Raw genomic sequence first — 19345 nt, 5'->3', positions numbered from 1 at the left:
TCCAATATCCGGATCAATAGAGCCATTGGTAGGTTCGGATATTGGTTTCGTCCGGATATTGGGCCCCAGCTTATGGACTTATACTTATGGACCCTAACTCAGAGAAACACCTATACAACTCCCTCCGGACATGCATAGCACCTATTTAACACCCAAATCACACCAATAAGGCATATAAATGACTGAAATAAATGCAAAAGAAACATAAAATGTGGGTTTAGAAGTACTGTATGTTCATACATTAATAAACATTCTGGTACTTATGGACTCTAACCGAACCTAACCGAACTCTGAAAAACACATTCCTACTGCACATGCATGAGGTAAGTATAGTATGGAAAGAAGTACAGTATGACACTTTCTGGTAAGTATAGTATGGAAAAAAATACAATATGAAACATTCTGGTAAATATAGCATGGAAAATAGTACAACATGAAACATTCTGGCTACTTACAGCAAGTCCCTGGCCACCTCGATGAATAACCGCCTCCTCTCGGACTCTGACTGTAAGAACGATTTCCTGAAGCACTTGCACTACACTCTTCCTGAAGTCTTGCACTGAACTTAGTCACTAACACACAGAAGTCCGTTCTTTTCACAGTGTTCACTTTAGTCCAAATAATGTTCCAGTTTAATTTAAGTGTTGCACATTAACTTTTCTCCAGTTTTTTTAATTTTCCAAAGCCAAAACAAAGAAGGTTAGTTACGTTAAATTTCTTTTCTACTAAGTCTTTTCTCCCAACTTGAAAACCTTAACATAACACACCGTTTTTTTCACTGCACAACACTCAAAATTCCTGTGTGGTCTAGTGGAGAAGTTCTTGCTGTTTATTCACTGTCAGAGACCGAGAGTATCACTAGCAGGCGTCCAAGGGGTGCATCGGTGGGTCGTGGTGATGGCGTACCGACTACAGAAGACTCTGAAGACAGCCGCAAACTCACGTCGAGCAGTGACTCCACTGTAGCTGATGTGCTGGGCTGTGGCTCGGAGCATGAGGGCCTGTCTTGGGGAGGCAACATAGTGGAACCAGGGCTCGGCACAGCGGGGGTCACGGGCCTGAAAAAACTGTCAATCGTTGACTGACGCAAGGACCGACGATTCTGGCGATTGATGATGCGCTGCCGGAAAGCACGCACTTCCTCCACGAGTCCCAAGGGCCCCATCTCCCTGTCGCAGTCCGGGTGTTCCAGGTAGTCTAGGATGAACTCTAGATGTTCCCGGAGTGCGCTCAGCTTGGGGATGGCTGAAGTAGTGTCCTGCTGAGCGGAGTCTGCATCATCATCGCCTTCGTCGTCGGAATCTTCAAGTTCGGGACTGACACCAGCAACCGAAGACGCGATCTCGATATCAGACAACGTCTGATACCCAGGATCGCCCTCGTCGTCGTCCAACCACTCACGAACATCGTCCACATCAACATCGTCGCCGTGTGTACGTAGCCGTGCATGGAAGTCATCCACGTCAAACCCTAGGAAATCGTACTCCACATCTGTTCCGAGAAGCAGACGAGACCAACCATTTTCAAGAGTTTTCACAGGGACTTCCTTCCATGCACTAGCCCAGTTGTACAGCGCAGACTTGATGTTGTAGCGGCGAAGGTTTTCCAAAGTCCGCTTGCCTCGAGTGTCACGTCCTTCCCTGCGCTCGTCCTCGTCCTCAAGGACAACCATCACCTCGTCCAGGAACTTCCGACGGTACAGGCGCTTTGTTGCCACGATCACTCCTTGGTCCATTGGTTGAATGAGAGCAGTCGTATTAGGTGGCAGAAACATGCACCTAATACGGCCATTTTCAGCAACCAAGTCCTTGTTGCACGGGTGGGCAGGTGCATTGTCGAGGAGAAGGAGAGCCTTTACCTGGTCGCGAGGAATTCCCAGTGTCTTCGTCTGGTAATGTATGACCTCCTTGACGAAGTGATGGTGAAACCAGTCTTTGAAAATCACAGCTGTGAACCATACTTTCAAAGAATGGTACCATATGACAGGAAGGACATCCATCACCCCACGAAGGCACCGAGGCTGCTTTGCACGGCCAACAATAACGGGCTTAAGCCGGTGCATGCCGTTAGCATTGGCACAACACAAAGCAGATATCCGTTCCTTAGAAAGCTTGCGGCCAGGTACACGCTTCTCCGTCTCATCGGCCAGAGTGTTCGTTGGCACCGAGCGATAGAATAGGCCAGTTTCGTCAGCGTTATAGACTTGACCGAGAGTGAGGCCCTCCCTGTCGATCAAGCCTTTCACCTTGTGCCGAAACTCGTCCACTCCATCCTCGTTAGCATCCAATGCTTCGCCATGTGCTTTACGGTTAGTAAGGCCATGTCATAACTTGAACGCGAAGAGCCAACCCTCGGATGCCTTGAAGTCAAGGGCGTCGTGAAGCCTTGCAAACTTCTCAGCAGCAGCCTTCAGCTCCGTTCCACGTACCATCACACCAGCTGCACGTTGCTGTCGATACCAAATCAACGTGGAGCGGTCGATCTCTGCATACTTGGGGGTAAACATAACCTTCCTCTCCACGTTGCGTTTGCTTCTCGACGAGAAGTCAGCCGTGTACTGCATGAGCTTGTCTCGGGAACGCTTGATATTGAACAAAGTCGACCGGGCCAGGTTGAACTCGCGGAGAATGCGTGAGGAAGACCAACCCGCATCAACCTTCTCCAATATCTCCCGTTTCTTCTCCAGAGTCAACACCACTCTCTTCCTTTTCTCAGGAGGCGGGGCCATCATCACACACACTAAGAGCAGGGCAGAGAGCAGCAGGAGGCCTTGCAGCAAGTACGGCACCACCACAAAAGCGAGCACGTGGGCAGCCATGGCGAACAGCGTAGGTCTTGTCGCGGTGAGAAACAGGCGGGAAGTGCGGAGGATGCAGCGGCGCTCTATCGGACGTCGGAGGAATGACGAACCAAAACAATGCTCTCACGCGGCGCGTGCGGCAAGTTCAAATTATGGACGGCAAAAAATTGATTTTTTTTTTTCATTTTTTTTGGATTTTCGGACCATTTTGGGAATGTTTGATCCCAGGACGATAAGGTCCGGGTAGTGGGGATGTTCGGTTATTGGGCGTCCGGATATTAGAGTGATTACTGTAAATAAATAAATAAATAAGCCATCTTGTTTAAAGACAAGAACTCCCAGATGGGAGTAGGCACCACCACCACCAACAAGAACAACAATGATCACCCCACCTATGGCTAAAACACATTAATCTAAAATCCATCCACCCATCATCCAATCCTACATTGCCCCATGAGAAGCGTAAGAGCCCAGGGCTAGGCAGTTGGTCCCGACATTTAAGATGAGAGTATACAGTTTATAAATCAACCTAAACACAATTTTAGTCTAAAATATCATCAAAATCGGTTTTAAAAATATAAAAACCCATCGTTAAACCAGGGTTTGGCCATCATTAGGCAGGGTATGGAGGTATTTCTACCCCCAACGTTAAACCACGGTATCCCATCGAGGGGTATCGTATATCGAGGTATAGCTGTATAACACTTAGGGAAACAAATTAAAGACCATATTACTAACTAACTTCTTCTTCTTGCAAATGAAAGTATTTCCTGGTTTGCAGGTCACTGCATTGATAAGTAATGATGTGAGGAGAACTAATTTTTGCCGTGAGAGTAGAATGTCTTCATGCTTCAGCCCGCAGCGCCGACTACGGCTTAGCTCTCAACGTGATAACTTCTCCACTTCTAGATAAACTAGACAATGTAGAATCCAAGGCATGCCTTATGGCACTATCACTTAACCCTTTTCTAGTATCCTTGGAAAGATGCTTGGCAGGGGTGGATGATGCAATTGGCTACAGGCGGGGCGGACGGAATCAGACAAATAGGAACCTGAAGACATCGTTGTACACCTGGTAAAAGCATGGGACAGACTGACTCTCGCCTGTGTGCTTTGGAGGGACCCCCTCCCTACCCCTTGGTACTGAGATGAAATGGCAGCCGGAAGACACTTGTGTGTATAGTTGCCACCCGGCGGCCATGTAGCACCTTGATTGTGATGTGTATAGACATTACCTGGCAGTTAGGGGTTAAGCACATATGCCCACTTACAAACATCATCAATACCAGCTATGTGCACTGCATGCTCTATTTTCTCTCAGTTTTTTCTCACTTTGCACACAGTTGACTCATTAACACTGAAGTGCTTAGCCATCTCCACCACACACTCACTGCTATCAAGCCTGCATAGTATTTCCCTCTTTTTTCCATAAGATAGACTTTTCTGGTGAGCCTTTTCTTTGACACAAGAAGCACTTGGGCACAGGGAAGACCTAATACTAACAGCACACCACAGCACCAGGAAAATATGCATTTTCTATGCATGCAGACAAAAGGTCAATGCCATGCAGCATAAACAGTGATGGAAAGGTATGGGGAAGGACCAGGGAGGTGGAGGCTGAGTGCACAGGCACAGCGGCCAGGATGCCATTCGTCACCAAGCGGGATGTTCAAATGGAGTGCAGACGGGTCCCTCCGGCAAGAATTTTGTCGCGCTAACAGAGGGAGTTACCGTGCTGAATGACACGGGGTGTGGTTTATGTTGCAGCAAAAACTGCAATTAATGCAAACTGGAACTGCACTGCTTGCAGACCTACTGTTCTTCATAAATGTCTAACCTGTCATCCATTCAAAAAGTTTGGTCCAAATCAGATCAAAGCTGTTTCAGATGACCTTGGCCTGTGACTCTGACCTTTGCCCTTTCCCTGTGACCTTGATCACAGACTGACTTCTCAAAAACAGATCCTTTTACCCCTGAAATACCCTAAACCCTTCCTAAAGGTTTAGTCTAAGTCAGTTAAAAACTATTTCAGATCACCTTGCCATGTGATCTTCATCCTTGACCTATTAATCTAATAAAAAGAAAAAAAGGGGGGGGGAGGCAAACTTCTTCACTGTGCTTGGTTCAAATCAGATCAAAACTGTCTAGTTATTTTGTTCACACAAAGACACATGGGTAAAACTTTTCCCTTACCCTGTGACCTTAACATATGACTATAAGTTCTCAAATTCAAGTTCTTTTGTTCTTGTCTTATCCTCCACCCTTCCACTTACTCTGGTCTATATTGAATTAGAACTGCTTAAGTTGACCTTGCTAGGTCAAACTTTGAACTAGCCTTGTGACCCTAACCTTTAATCCCCTTGCTAATCCCATACCACTTCATCACATTTGGTTAAAATTCGATAGTATGTTTGAGTTACTTTGTTCACACATGCACATACCAAATAAATGAAACACCCACTCTTGCTTCATAAGCAGATATGTAATGTATGTCTATAAACATGTTTAACTCACCCTTAGCAATGCTACAGCTACTGGCTGTCGAGGAGCACTGCCTTTGTAGATTTCATCAATCGTTTCTCTCCAAAACTGCAACCGCATCTTTGCCATCAGCTTCTCAGTAGTTAAATCTTGTATCTGCAATCGCAAAGCTACATTTCATTTTTATTCTGCTCATCAGGATGAAGTTAAACTGTCAGTGTTTTCTTCTATGTTTGTACCTACTCTTTGAATCTGTAGTCCTGAATTCATGGGTCAGGAACTTGGAAATATCTATGATATTTCAGACAAATTAAAGTACCCCAAAGCCTTCATAAATAAAGCTTTTAACCAAGCAAAGAAAACCTTTTATGGGACCATCCCACTGCCATCTCATGATGAAAAGAATCTCCTAATTTTACCATACAGTGAGAAAATTTCCAAAGTTCCTCATCTAATAAAAAGGCAGAATGTAAATGTAGCATTCAATAATTTATGTAGAGTGAAGAAGTGGTTCATCAAGATTTCACTCAAAAATTCAAGTGGATGCATCTACAAAATATCACATAAATGGTGCAATAAGTTTTGTGTAGACGAAACAGGAAACGAACTTGATGCTAGAGTCAAACAAGTACAGTACTGTACAGTCAATCCTTGAGTAACGCACGGCTGAGTAACAGGAAACGAACTTGATGCTAGAGTCAAACAAGTACGGTACTGTACAGTCAATCCTTGAGTAACGCATGACTGAATAATGTGTTTTTGTTCTAACATGATCAGCATAATGCAACAGGTCATAATCAACATGGGGAAAAACTCAAGCTTACGCAGGAAGTCAGCTGGCCTGACGACGAAATCTGAAAGTCGCGAGCGGTGATGTCACCCACCAGACTCGCCATGATTGGTCAGCTTACATCCAGGTACCTGTCCTGGGCATACTCAAGGCTGTATGGTTAGATGAAAATGTATGGGTTTCGCAACTTTAAGAGACGCACTGGAACAAAAATGTTTGCTAATCAGAGAAAAATTACTGTTTAATCCACATGTTCTCGTAAGTTAGCATTTAGTTCCACATACGTCATTCGATTTCATGCTTCCAAACCATTTCAGACCGACTGAACATACGGCTATGATCCGTGTGCTCACTCGGTCCGAAATGAATTGGGAAGAGTGAAATCAAACAAAGAATGTGGAACTGAACACTAACTTACCAGAACACATGGATGAAAGAGTAATTTTTTTCTGATTAGTGAACATATGACTATGATCCGTGGCTCACAATGCGATGGTACCCAGCCTGAGCTGTGGCTTGCAATCCATGAAATACTGTAATTACAATACAGTACAGTACTGTAGTTATATCTCTATCAGTGTTTTAATAGATGGTGGGAATAAGTAGGGGATAATTTACGTGGGGTAGGGAGGTAAGAAGGGGTAAAAGTGGCAGTTTTGGAAAGTCACCAGAATACATTGCACAGTTATATGCAAACATATTGTTAGAGTGATGCAGGTTTGAGTGGCATGGTCCTTGTCCAGTCCCTTTTGTCCGCATTACCAGTACTTGATGACTGAGGGTATAGTGTTAGGATAGGACAAACATCCAATGTCTTATTTGTACATATAAGAGATGAGAATCACTGGGCAGATTGCGATAATGCCTCTTCACTCATCTTGCAAAATCTGCTATTAACAGGAACGTCGCTGAATCCAGTGTAATCATGAACACAGAGTCTGATAATGTGAACCTGAGCAATGGGATGCACAAGTTAGATAACTTCTTTACGATGAAAATGTGTAGCCTAGTCAATTCCCTGACTGCGGTTAAAGTGGCAAGAGTGATACGCCTGTTGTGGCAATCTACACCAAAGTTACCCTTTTCATTGCAATAATTTTCACATTAATACAAAAGATAAGAAAAAAATTGTACATGCACAAGCAAGCAAAACCTTTCTTCTTCCCTATAAGCATATCAGTGAATGTTTAGATGCTCCTAAGATGCTGTAGAGAGAGGTGGAAGCAATGCCATTTTCGGTGTTTTTTTGCATCGCTGCAGCTATCCGTCACGCACACCACCCACACCGCCGCTCACCACACTTCATTTCCCAACCATGCACAACTATATGCATCACTTTCTTTGCATTATCTTGAATGGTTCACTTCGCATTTCAACATCATTATTTTAAAAACATTATAAAATAAAACAGTGTGATAATTAACCATGAATAACTACTCAGCAATAGTAAATAATGCTAAACTCAACAAAAGATATTTACACAGCTTACACCAGACACTTTCATTTTCCTTATTTTTCAATTACTTACACTTACTCTCTATCACTTAAATAATATTTACATCTGTTCAGTCACTTTTCGAGAGGGGCTAGAAGTTCATGAGTGTGTGAAAGTCATGCTGGTGTAACATAGGTGTGCTGGCGTCACTTGGAATGTGGTGTGCTGGCTTGTTTTTTCAAAGGTTTTACAGTATATACCACTACAATCACTAGAATCGCTGTAACTAGTACGTGCATACTCCCTTTTCTGTGAAATACAACCTCTAGCACCTCTTTTTCCTGGTAACACCAAGTGAAGCTGAGGGCTGGGGCGAACGCAATGGACCACCTGTTGACGCCACAACTTCTTGAAGCAAACTGGGCTCACGTGGTTATATAATGCATGATAAGGTGGGGGGGATGCTAAAAGGACAAACTGGCAACCCCAAGTGTGAGTAGATGAATACACAAAGTACTCGCACCAAATTACAGGGCAAAACTTTTGACATTGATTCGTGGATTTTAAAAGGAACGTTACAGCCTGCAGACCGGACTTTTTAAAAGGAACGTTGCAGCCAAGGGGTTAAGATCATTTAATTTGCTTGATCTCATTTGGAATTTCTTTTTCTCACCTCATAATTTAAGCACACATGATTTGTATAGGGGTATGTATGCAAATGTAATTCTGCTTGTACACAATGCATTACACCCATACCCTGATATCTGGCAGTGCTGTATACCAGTGGGAGTGTTCGGTCAGTAACTATGTCAGTCGGATATAGAAGCAATTTTCCCCATAAGATACTGAAGAAAAGCCAGAGTTGCATTCCAGACCCAAACTCAGACTCTCATATACCTTACTGAATCAATGGAGACTGACACAGAAACATCACTGGTAATGTTATATCCTCATAAACAATGCCACTGCTAAAAAATGACAGCAAACATCACATGCAGGAAGGTAATGTAGGTGGGACATGCAGCGTAAGATGCTTCTGGGCAACTGAGATGCAGGCAGCTGGCAGCAAGCCAAGTGGGGATGGGGGTGGGTCGGGGAATGGGGAGGGAGATGAGCAGGGGTGGGGGAGGAAGGGGGGACTGGAGGGAGACAAGTGGGGTGGGGGAGGGTGGGGGGACAGGCAGGCAGCTGGCAGTGTGACAAACCTACGCAGTATGGACAGGACTTAAGCAAAAGCACATGTAGGGGCAACAGGAAGGTAATGGCCCAGGCACGGCACGCCATTATCAACCAGTAGACACTGTTGTGGTTTCGCCAGCAATGTTGTGTCGGTGTGCTAATGCGTGGGACCGAAGTGAAAGCTGCTGCCAAGAAGTTTGCATGCCTGCACAACATGCATGACTTCGAGGCATCTGAGGGATGGCTCTTTCGCGCTTTGCCATGAATGTACTGGCCGTAAGGCACACAGTGAGGCCTTGGACGCAGCAGCAGAGGAAGCAGACCCATTTCGCCAGAAAGTGCAGCGCCTGATCAAGAACGAGGGCCTTGTCCTTGGTCAAGTCTATAATGCTGACAAAACTGGTCTGTTCTACCGCTCCTTGCCCACCAACACCCTGGCTGAGGTAAGGGAAAAGACTATGCCTAGTCAGAAATTGTCCAAACAACCTGCCTCTGTTTTGTGCTGTGCCAATGCTAACGGGACGCACCGCCTCAAATCCGTCGTTGTTGGACGTGCAAAACAAGCATGTTGCTTCCATGGGTTGATGGGTGGCCTGCCTGTTGTGTGGTACCATTCTTTGAAAGCCTGGTTTACCACTAAGATCTTCAGAGATTGGTTCCACAGACACTTCGTCAAAGAGGTTATCCGTTGTCAAACAGAGGTCCTTGGTATCCCTCACGACCAGGTGAAGACACTCCTGCTCCTAGACAATGTCCCCGCGCATCTGAGAAGGATTTGGTTGCTTATGACGGGCGGATTAGGTGCATGTTTCTGCCACCTAATATGACTGCTCTGACCTGGACTAAGGTGTTATTGTGGTAGTGATGGGACTGTACCGCTGAAGGTTCCTGAACAAGGTGACGGTGTTGCTGGAGGATGAGAATCCAGCCAAAGAAACACGTGGGGAGCAGATCTTGCAGAATCTTAGGTGTTATGACCTGAAGTCTGCAGTGTTCAACTGGGCAAACACGTGGAAGGAAGTCTCTGTGAAAACTCTCTAAAGTGGTTGGTCTTGTCTCCTCCAGGGAATCGAAGCCGAGCACGACTTTGAGGGGTTTGACGTGGATGATTTCCACAGCAGCCTTAGAACAGCAGGAGGGCAGGTGAGCGTCGACGACACAAGGGGTTGGCTGGACGACGACAGTGGCGATCCTGGTTATCAGACTATGTCTGATGAGGAGACCGCCGCTGCTGCCTCTGCAGGCACGGAAAAGGGCAGTGAGACTGACAAGGATGAGAACCCTGGCTCGCAGCCCTCCACAACTCTTCACTCCCTCATTTCAGCATCCTCTATGGTTATCTGGAGGGGATGCTGAAGTATGCTAAGCAACCGCACTGTGACAGGGAACTGGTGCCGCTCAGCCTGGTGATGGAGCTGTGGGCAGTCCGGGACGCTATCATCCTCCAGCAGAATCGTCAGTCCTATCGTCACACCAGGATCGACTCCTTCTTCAAGCCTGCGACCTCCACGACTGCCAGCCCATTCTCACCACCATCACCACCACCTCCACCAGCTCGGTTCCCACCTTCACCATGAGACCCACAACCGAGCACGTCAACAGCCGTTGAGTCTCCATTCGACGTAAGCCTGTGGCTGTCTTCTGAATCTCCAGAGGTGGGTAGGCCACCATCACCACACTGCATGTCACTGGTCATTGCCCAGCTCCAGCAAGTTATGGAGGAGGAGGAGGAGGAGTTCTGTGACATTTCCTAGGTGTGAATGTTTGCCACTAGACCACATGGAACAACTCTACACCTGCTGGAGGTGTGCGGGTTAAAGAAGCCTGTCTGCGGTGCACTCGGTGGTAAGTACCCCAACCAGATGTTTTTTGGCAGGTCACTTTAAGTTTCTTTCATAGAGACCTTGGTGTAAAAATTTCTTTAGGATATTCCCATGCACGTTTTGACGTCAACATATGGCAGAATGACCTGAAAACACTGCCAAAAATAAGAATAGTACTATACATACAGTAGTGTATAGGTAGCATGTTTTTTGGTTTTTGGTGTTTTTTTGTTTGAACTTCTTGGTGTTGAAAATTATTTTGGATAATCTTATGTATGTTCTGATGTCAAAGTATGGCAGAATGACCAGAAAACACTGCAAAAATAAGGAAGGGTACTGCACATACAGTAGTGTATAGGTAGGGTGTTTTTTGGTTTTCCGTGGTTTTCTTGGTGTTTAGCATTACTCTGGTTATTCCTATGTGCATTTTGATGTCAAAGTATGCCTGAATGACTGAAAAATACTGACACATTAAGCACAGGTACAGTACAAATAGGTTAGGTATAGGATGGAGGTTGGGTATAGGTAGGGTCTGGGTACAGCCTAGTAGGGGAACAGTGTTCATTATCCGGATGTTGCCACTACCTGGACATGCCTTTGGCTCTATTATGTCTGGATAAATGCGGGATTACAGTACTTATGAAAGCCTTAAAGAGTAAATATTTCATGCACTGATGAAACCTGCGACATCGATAAATCATGTGATTACAATTGGGCTGTTCAAGGAAAAATGCTTTGAAAATACAAAGGAATTTCTAAATATGTGTTGGTAACTAAGAGAGAAGAAAATAAAGGAGCTCAGCAACCAGAACAGTACCTAAAATGATATAAAAAGGAGCCGTTGAAAAGGTTATCCCGATTGCATCATCTATCTATCTATCTATTGCCAGACGCCTCAATCCCATTTGGGGTGGCCACAAACAAATCACCTCCAAGTTGCCCTGTCCCCTGCCATTTCACTGCCCTGCTCCCAACTCACACCTCCCTCTCTCATATACCTCTCCACCCCATCCCTCCATCTCATCCTCGGCCTCCCCCTCCCTCTTCCCCCCTCCACCTCACTCACATACACTCTCTTCGTCAGTCTTTCACCCTCCATCCTATCCACATGGCCAAACCACATCAGTGTGTTCCTCATAACGCTTCCTATCACATCCACATCCACACCACAACGCTCCTTTATATCCTCATTCGTCAGCCTGTCTCTCCATGTGACTCCACAGGCTCCTCTTAAATAAATCATTTCCAATGCTCTCACTCTTGACTTGTGTCCTTCCAACAACGTCCAAGCTTCACTTTCATACATTAGAGTTGGTATCACAATACTGTCGTGTAGTAACTTTTTCACTTGCATGCTCACTTCCCTGTTTCTTATCACTGCTTTCAAAGAACCAGCAACCTTTCTTCCCTGCTGTACCCTTTCAAGCACTTCACCCTCCAAACCTCCATCCTTATTCATCACATTACCCAAGTACTTAAACGTACTCACATTTTCCAATTCCTCCCCATCCAACCTCGCTGTACATTCACTGACTTCACCTCTCTCAAAGACTATCACTTTACTCTTCCCTACATTCACCTTTAGATTCCATTTCTTACACACTCTCCCAAACTCATCCATCAAGCCTTGCAGCCCCCCTTCGTCTTCACTCAACAACACAGTATCATCTGCAAACAACAGTACAGGGAGTTTCCAAACACTATCCTCTCTCACCAGGGCCACTCCAACATCCACTATCCTACCTTGTACCTCTTTTATTACCCCATCCATGTACAGATTGATCCATGAAGACATGACACATCCCTGTTTCAACTCAACCTTCAAAGAGAAAAATTCACTTAATTCACCATCCACACGCACTGCAGCCTTTGCACCATCGTACATACTCTTCACAGCATTACAACTTCCCATCTACTCCATATATTCTTAACACTTTCCACAATCCTTGTCTATCCACCCTGTCATATGCTTTCTCTAAATCCATGAAAGCCACATACAACTTCTTTCCCTTCTCTAGAAACTTTTTCACTAAAGATCTAAGAATGAATATCTGATCTACACAACCTCTTCCCTTCCTAAAGCCTCCCTGTTCTTCTCCAACTAATTTCTCTGTTCTTTCTCTAATTCTGTCAATAAGTATCCTACCATACACTTTTCCTATTATCCTAAGAAGACAAAGCCCCTATGATTACCACACACTTCTTTTTCCCCTTTTCCTTTGTACAAGGGAATAATTATACCTGACTTCCAATCCTCTGGGACTCTACCTTCCTCCCAGGCCAATCTGCACATCTTCCACATCCATTCTACTACTATCTCTCCCCCATGCTTCAGCATTCAACCACACACCCCATCAATTTCTGGGGCTTTCCCCGATTTAACTTTCTTCATTGCTTCCACAACTTCTATCCTACTGATTTCTTCCTGTCTTCTCACCTCCCTCCTTCTCCCAGCCATTCCCCAGCCACTTATACTCGCATTACTTCCATCCTCTATGTTAAACAATTCCTTAAAGTGTTCTCTCCATCTGCTCACTTTTTCTCCCTTCTCCACTAGTAATCTACCATTTTTATCTTTCACTCCCCTGCTAACTTCACTTCCACCCTGTCTTACCCTTTTCACCTCTTTCCAGAACATTTTCTTACAGTCCCTCCACTTTACACTCAAAATCCTTCCAAATTCCTCATCCACTCTCTCCTTACTCTCTCTTACTAATCATCTATCAATAAATCATGTGTTTACATTAGGGCTGTTCATGAGTAAACGCTTTGAAAATAAAAAGGAATTTCTAAATAAATGTTGGTAAATAAGAGAGAAGAAAATAAAAGAGCTCAGCAACCAGAACAGTAACTAAAAAGACACAAAGAGGGGCTGTTGAAAAGGCTATCCTGATCACATTCCCCGTCAAAACATCAATGATTCTCCGTCACAACAATCACAGCTTGGACGATTCTGTGTTATTCATACATTTTTATTACACATAACAGATGTTCATCTAAATGTCCCGGGAATGTCTGATGGTGGGATTGTGTACAATGCTGCTGCTTCCTCTCTGCCGAGTGTGAATACAAGTCGGAGAAGCATTCCCCAGTGACCTTAACTGGGTACATGCGAGACAGGCACTTGTTTTTGGCTTAGGTTAGCTTCTTTTACAGCTGTTAGGCCATTTAGAATGGCTTTAAACATTTTTTTGGACTCATTTGGGAGGGATTAAGACTTGGGGGGGGGGGGAACCAAAGGCTCAAAGACAGATCCTCTTACTGTACTGTACAAGTTAAAACTACCCTGAGATATGATATTCTGCCTAGCAATGGTTTTTCACTTTACCAATTGTATTGTTAAAACTAGTTTTGGCTGTTTATATATACAGTATATATATATACAGTAATACCCCCAATATCCGATGTAATAGAGCCAAAGGCACGTCCGGAAAGTGGTCCTGTCCGGATAGTGGGCCCCAGCCTCCTGGACTTGTACTTATAGACCTTAACTCAGAAAAACACCTATCCAACTCCCTCTGGACATGCACAGCACCTATTTAAGACCCAAATCACACCAATAAGCGACATAAAAGACAAATAAATGCAAAAGAACCAGAGAATGAGATTTTAGAGGTGAATTTACACAATATTAAACATTCTGAGTACAGTAATCCCGCATTTTTTGCGGATTTTTTGTCTACGGTTTTGCCCTCTCGCGGATTTTCTTAGCATTAATAAGTTCAACAAAAATATCCTTGAATATACAGAAAAAAAAAAAAATGAAATTCCCGCAGCTTCCAATTGTAGCGCAGTAAACTCACGCCACCCTCTGTCCCTTTCCCGTGGCCCCTCTGCCAATGTTACCATATCTAGCATAATTTTATTCTTTTAGCATAATTTTGATCAAATTTTCGAGTCTGGAATATTTTTTAACATATTAGAAGTTTTAGAATCATTCTAGCATAATTTAGAATGGAATGGAATATTTTTAGAATAATTTTATAAAAGCTACAAATCAGAGAGAGAGAGAGAGAGAGAGAGAGAGAGGACTAAGGTAAGAAGATGTTTGAATAATTGGTTACTTTCAGTTTGGGCTTGGTTGGGTTGGATTAGGTTAGGTTAGGTTAGGTTGGATTAGGTTAGGTTAGGTTTTAGGTTAGGTTCGGTTTGGTTCGGTTAGGTTAGGTTAGGATAAGTTTGAGCTTTGTACTTTACCCATGAAACCTAGGTTTTTCCGATGGATTTTGGTATGATTCATTCGATTTTCAGCTTCATTTCAGTCGGAAATGACCATTTTCTGTGTTTTCCCCCCTCCCTATAACCCCCGATTCCCCAAAGATCCCTCATTATTTCAGGGGGATGGGGGGGGGTCATAACTCAAAATCTCGTTATTTCCGACGGAAACGATGCTCAAAATCGAACGAATCACATCAAAATCCATCAGAAGAACGTAAGTTTCGTGGGAAAAAGCAGTATGGGTAGATACCGATATTTATCCTCTTACTGTATGTAGGTTCATTTTAATATTTTCATAGTAAACAATACATAATTAATATGTTGCACGAATATGTATAGAATTTTATCATTTAGCTTCAAGTTAGCATAATTCATTTTTTACTTGGAACAAATATGCTCAATCTAGCATAATTTTTTCATTGCCCTAGCATAATTTCGTTGTTTGGATATGGCAACACTGCTCTCTGTCCCGCATTCTTCAGTCCACGCCTGACTGCCTTAGGTGGCTGTTGTGGTTGTAACCACACTATGATATGAGCCTCTTACCTCCCACTTGCTTTCCACATGGCCCCAGGACGTAAGCCAGCCTCACCAAGGGCTAATAATACAATTAGTAAGAACTCCAAAGTGACAAAACGATCAAGTTATGACCTTAGCAGAGAAAATTGTGTTACTGGACAAGCTAAGAAACGACCATGCGAGTGTTTGCTATCACCAGTTAATGCATCTTTTTATTTTGTACTGTTTTGTTAATAAATGTGTAGATAATTGTGTATTACAGTACGGTGTTACGTTTTTCCTTCATAATGGAGTATGTGCTTTCAATCTTGTAAGAAGGTATTTCGGGATGAGTATGGAGGTTTCGGGACAATTCGCAGTCACAACAAACAAAACAATTCGCCTTCATTAATGAAGATAGCTATGGGTGACGCTAGAATATAATTCAAAGGCGACTACAGCGAGGAAGAAACAAGTTAATTATTGACTAAAGGTGCAACTAATAAATAATATCCAGAACCTACGCTACTGAACATAGACTGCTGGATCCCCCTGAAATATAGTTATCAATGTATTGATTAATTAATAATAAGTATATTGATGAAAGTATTGATTAGTATATTTATAGAATGGCGGGGAATCGTCCAGGGTGCGAATTGTTCTGAAGGGGAATCGTCCATGTTTTGACGGGGAATTGTCTGACGGCGAATTGTCTCGCAATCAGTATGGACACGGACTGTGTGATGGGCAGCATGGTGGACACAAGTGCAAGTTTTCAATTGTTAATAGAGTATTCGCGGAATTGACTTTTCGCGGGGGTTACAAGAACGTAACTACCGCGAAATATGCGGGATTACTGTACTTACAACAAGTCCCTGGTTCCTGGACTGGTTTCAACCACCAGTTTGCACTCCACAGTTAATCCTTTGTGCTCTAAATTCTAATTTCTTAACACTGCACAACACTATAAATTCCCGTGTGTTCTAGTGGCTAGGTATTGCAGTTTATTCACTGTTTATTCACAAAAAACGAGCACATGTGGCTTGCATTGCGATAAACATCTGCTCTCAATCGGAGTTGGGCTGTGACTGTTGATGATGAGGTAACAGAGTTGCCAGATTGCAATGGCCATATTACCAAACTCCTCAATTTTCATTACCAAATTTAACTTTTCATTACCAAATTCGTAAAGCTAGCATCTATTCTTCACTAATTATATACACAAGTGGAAATACATGTAATCACTCTTCTTATAATTAACAGCATGCTGATTATTATCACGCTATATAGGCTACAAAATTAATCAGAGAGAGCAAACAATCCACCATCTCCATCCTGTGTATCCTCATACATGTGAAAAGTCCGTCTGGTACAGTATTATATTATTCTGATTCATTACCAAACAAATTTTTCAATACCAAATTGGCCCACATTTGGTAATGAAAAATACCAAATGGCAACCCTGACAGGGGAGGGGGAGGGGGGAGGAAGGAAGGGGTGAAGGGTCCATGGTGTAACAGCTGTTTGGCACTGTGCGGCAATTTCAAATTACGGGAAGGAAAAAAAGTAAGATTTTTTTCAAATTTTTTGCGATTTTTGGCCCATTTTGGGAATATTGGATCCCGGGATGAAAATGTCCAGTAAGTGGGGATGTCCGGAAACTGGGCGTCCGGATATTATGGGGATTACTATACACATATATATATATATATATATATATATATATATATATATACAGTATATATATCATCATCAGCCGTTTGAGTATCCACTACAGGACCGGCCTATCCCATCCAAATTAGGGACGATACAGCCAATGTATCTCTACCAAGTGGCTTAGGCTGTCTGGCAGAGACTGTACTGTATGTAGGGTGTGAAGTGCTTGTAAGTGTAACCGTTGTGTTGGAATGGCTTTGGATGTGTGTGTGTAGTCTGTGAACCAAGTGTAATCAGCCCGTGCAAGCCGACTGGGTGCAAGCATACTTTTATAGTGTGTGACACTGGTTCAACCACGGCACCCCATATGTCCGCCATGCAGTACATGACCAGGAGAACGCTCCCAAAGTTTTTTTTACCCTGGAGGGGCACGAACCCTCGCTCTCCAGTGTATGAAAATGCACACTTTACGACTGTACCATAGAGGCTCCATATAAATATATATATATATATATATATATATATATATATACATATATACAGGTTATCCCTTAATTCACGTGAACTTTTTTCACGCGATTTCGGTTATCCACGAATTTTTTGCACAATAATTAAAACAAAATTATAGTATTCAAATAAGTAATTTCAATATACAAGAGAAATAAATAAAATATAAAAAATGCCTACCTGCTGCCTGTGTGCACACATATATGTATGTGTGTGTGTGTGTATGTGTGTGTGGGAGCCTGGGAGATCGGTCTTCCACGCACCACACAGTCAGTTTGAATCCAACGGTTGAACCATGCATGACTTGCAAATCGTTATTTGTGGCTTATTTTTCTGCCTTCCAGTAATTGCTTGCCTTGTCTGTCAACATGGGGCATAAGCGCAGTGCTAGTGATGCATGTGGTAACACACCAAAACTGACTTGTAAAGTGATGTTGCCGACAGAGAAAGTTAAAGTGTTGGACAGACTTCAGGGAGGAATGTCAGCGACAATTCCCCGTCATTTATTTACATACCAGTTTATTTAGCAAGTACAGTACACTAGTTTTTTACTTATATGAGTTATAAAATCCCCCTGAAAATTAGTTATTAAAGTATTAATTAATCAATAATAAGTATATTAATAGAATGACGGGGAATTGTCCATGTTTTGACGGTGAATTGACTTGATGGTGAATTGTCTCAGAACTGTATGTTTGGGGTGAGTCAACTGTTCATACAAAAAAGAAGGAGAACGTAGCATACAGGAGTCAGTGAGGGCTAGTGCACCAGACTGCTGAAGTGTCTCCACCTACGCCTGTGCTTGTCAGGTTTCAGTTTTAAATTTGTTACAGTTTTGTTGTTTTTAATACTTTATGCTAGTTTATAAGGTGTATGTAGTGCATAAACAGTATTATTCAGATGTAATATACGTATAGACATGCGTAATTATGTGCACACAAGGGCAGAACATATACGCGAATTTACCACATACGCGAAGGATCTGGGAACCTAACCCTCGCGTGAATTAAGGGCTTACCTGTATATATATATATACAGTAGAAGTCCGATTTTTCAGCATCTATGGGACCAGGCAAGTGCCGAAAAATCAAAATTGCCGAATTATCAAAAACCCTACCCACTCAGTACCTTATATGTTTCGGTGAACACTATCATCACTACTCATATCATTAAAAATGTGTTTGGAGAGAGTACTGTATACTGTTTGATACTGTACAATATTGTAATGAATATAGTACTATACATGAATATGAAAAATAAAGAAATTAGTGAACATACTGTATATAAATGTAATGGTACAGTAGGCCTACAAGTTCACATGCACTTACCTAAACGTATAGTAGGTTCCTTATTTACATATGTACGACAGAAGGGGTTGATTGGAGTCTGCTACTGCTGGAAGAAGTCCTCAGCAGTAGAGGGGATGAAAAAAATCGGAAAATCTGCCAAATGATCAGAGATTTTCGTAAATGGGACTATTTCTCAAAACTGCCGAAATGTCAGATTTGCCGGGGAATTGGATGCCGAAAAATTGGACTTTTACTATATATATATATATATATATATATATATATATATATATACTGTATATATATATATATATATATATATATATATATATATATATATATATATATATATATATATACACACGCACACACACACACACACAAAGTATATAACCAGTGTGTGTGTGTGTGTGTGTGTGTGTGTGTGTGTGTGTGTGTGTGTGTGTGTGTGTGTGTGTGTGTGCATGAACACACGTTTCTCTGTGGCAGGTCAGTCATAGCAGGGAAGGATGGAGTCAGGTGAAGACACTGACAAGGACGTGAGGTGATAACTGCAGTTCAGGGAAGGTTAGGGGATAAGTGCAGGAACTGAGACAATAATGGGTTTTAATTTGGGTGGGAGAGAGAGAGAGATGGACTTACAAAAAAAATTACTTATGAAAGACCTTC

The 19345-nt window shown here is 42.9% G+C and overlaps 1 protein-coding gene across 1 annotated transcript in view; it reads right to left on the bottom strand.

Moving 5' to 3' along the window:
• sicily (NADH dehydrogenase (ubiquinone) complex I, assembly factor 6 homolog sicily) overlaps positions 1 to 19345 on the bottom strand; it is a 78501-nt gene that overhangs the window by 40876 nt on the left and 18280 nt on the right. The window contains exon 3 of the mRNA XM_080286104.1: positions 5315 to 5437. Coding sequence (XP_080142230.1) covers positions 5315 to 5437 — 123 coding nt within the window. The remainder of the gene's footprint in view (positions 1 to 5314; positions 5438 to 19345) is intronic.

This window comes from Coenobita brevimanus, chromosome 110 (assembly GCF_032717465.1).
Source record: "Coenobita brevimanus isolate Jiangsu-jjx chromosome 110, ASM3271746v2, whole genome shotgun sequence".
Taxonomy (NCBI): domain Eukaryota; kingdom Metazoa; phylum Arthropoda; class Malacostraca; order Decapoda; family Coenobitidae; genus Coenobita; species Coenobita brevimanus.
This window is presented reverse-complemented; position numbering and strand designations above follow the sequence as displayed.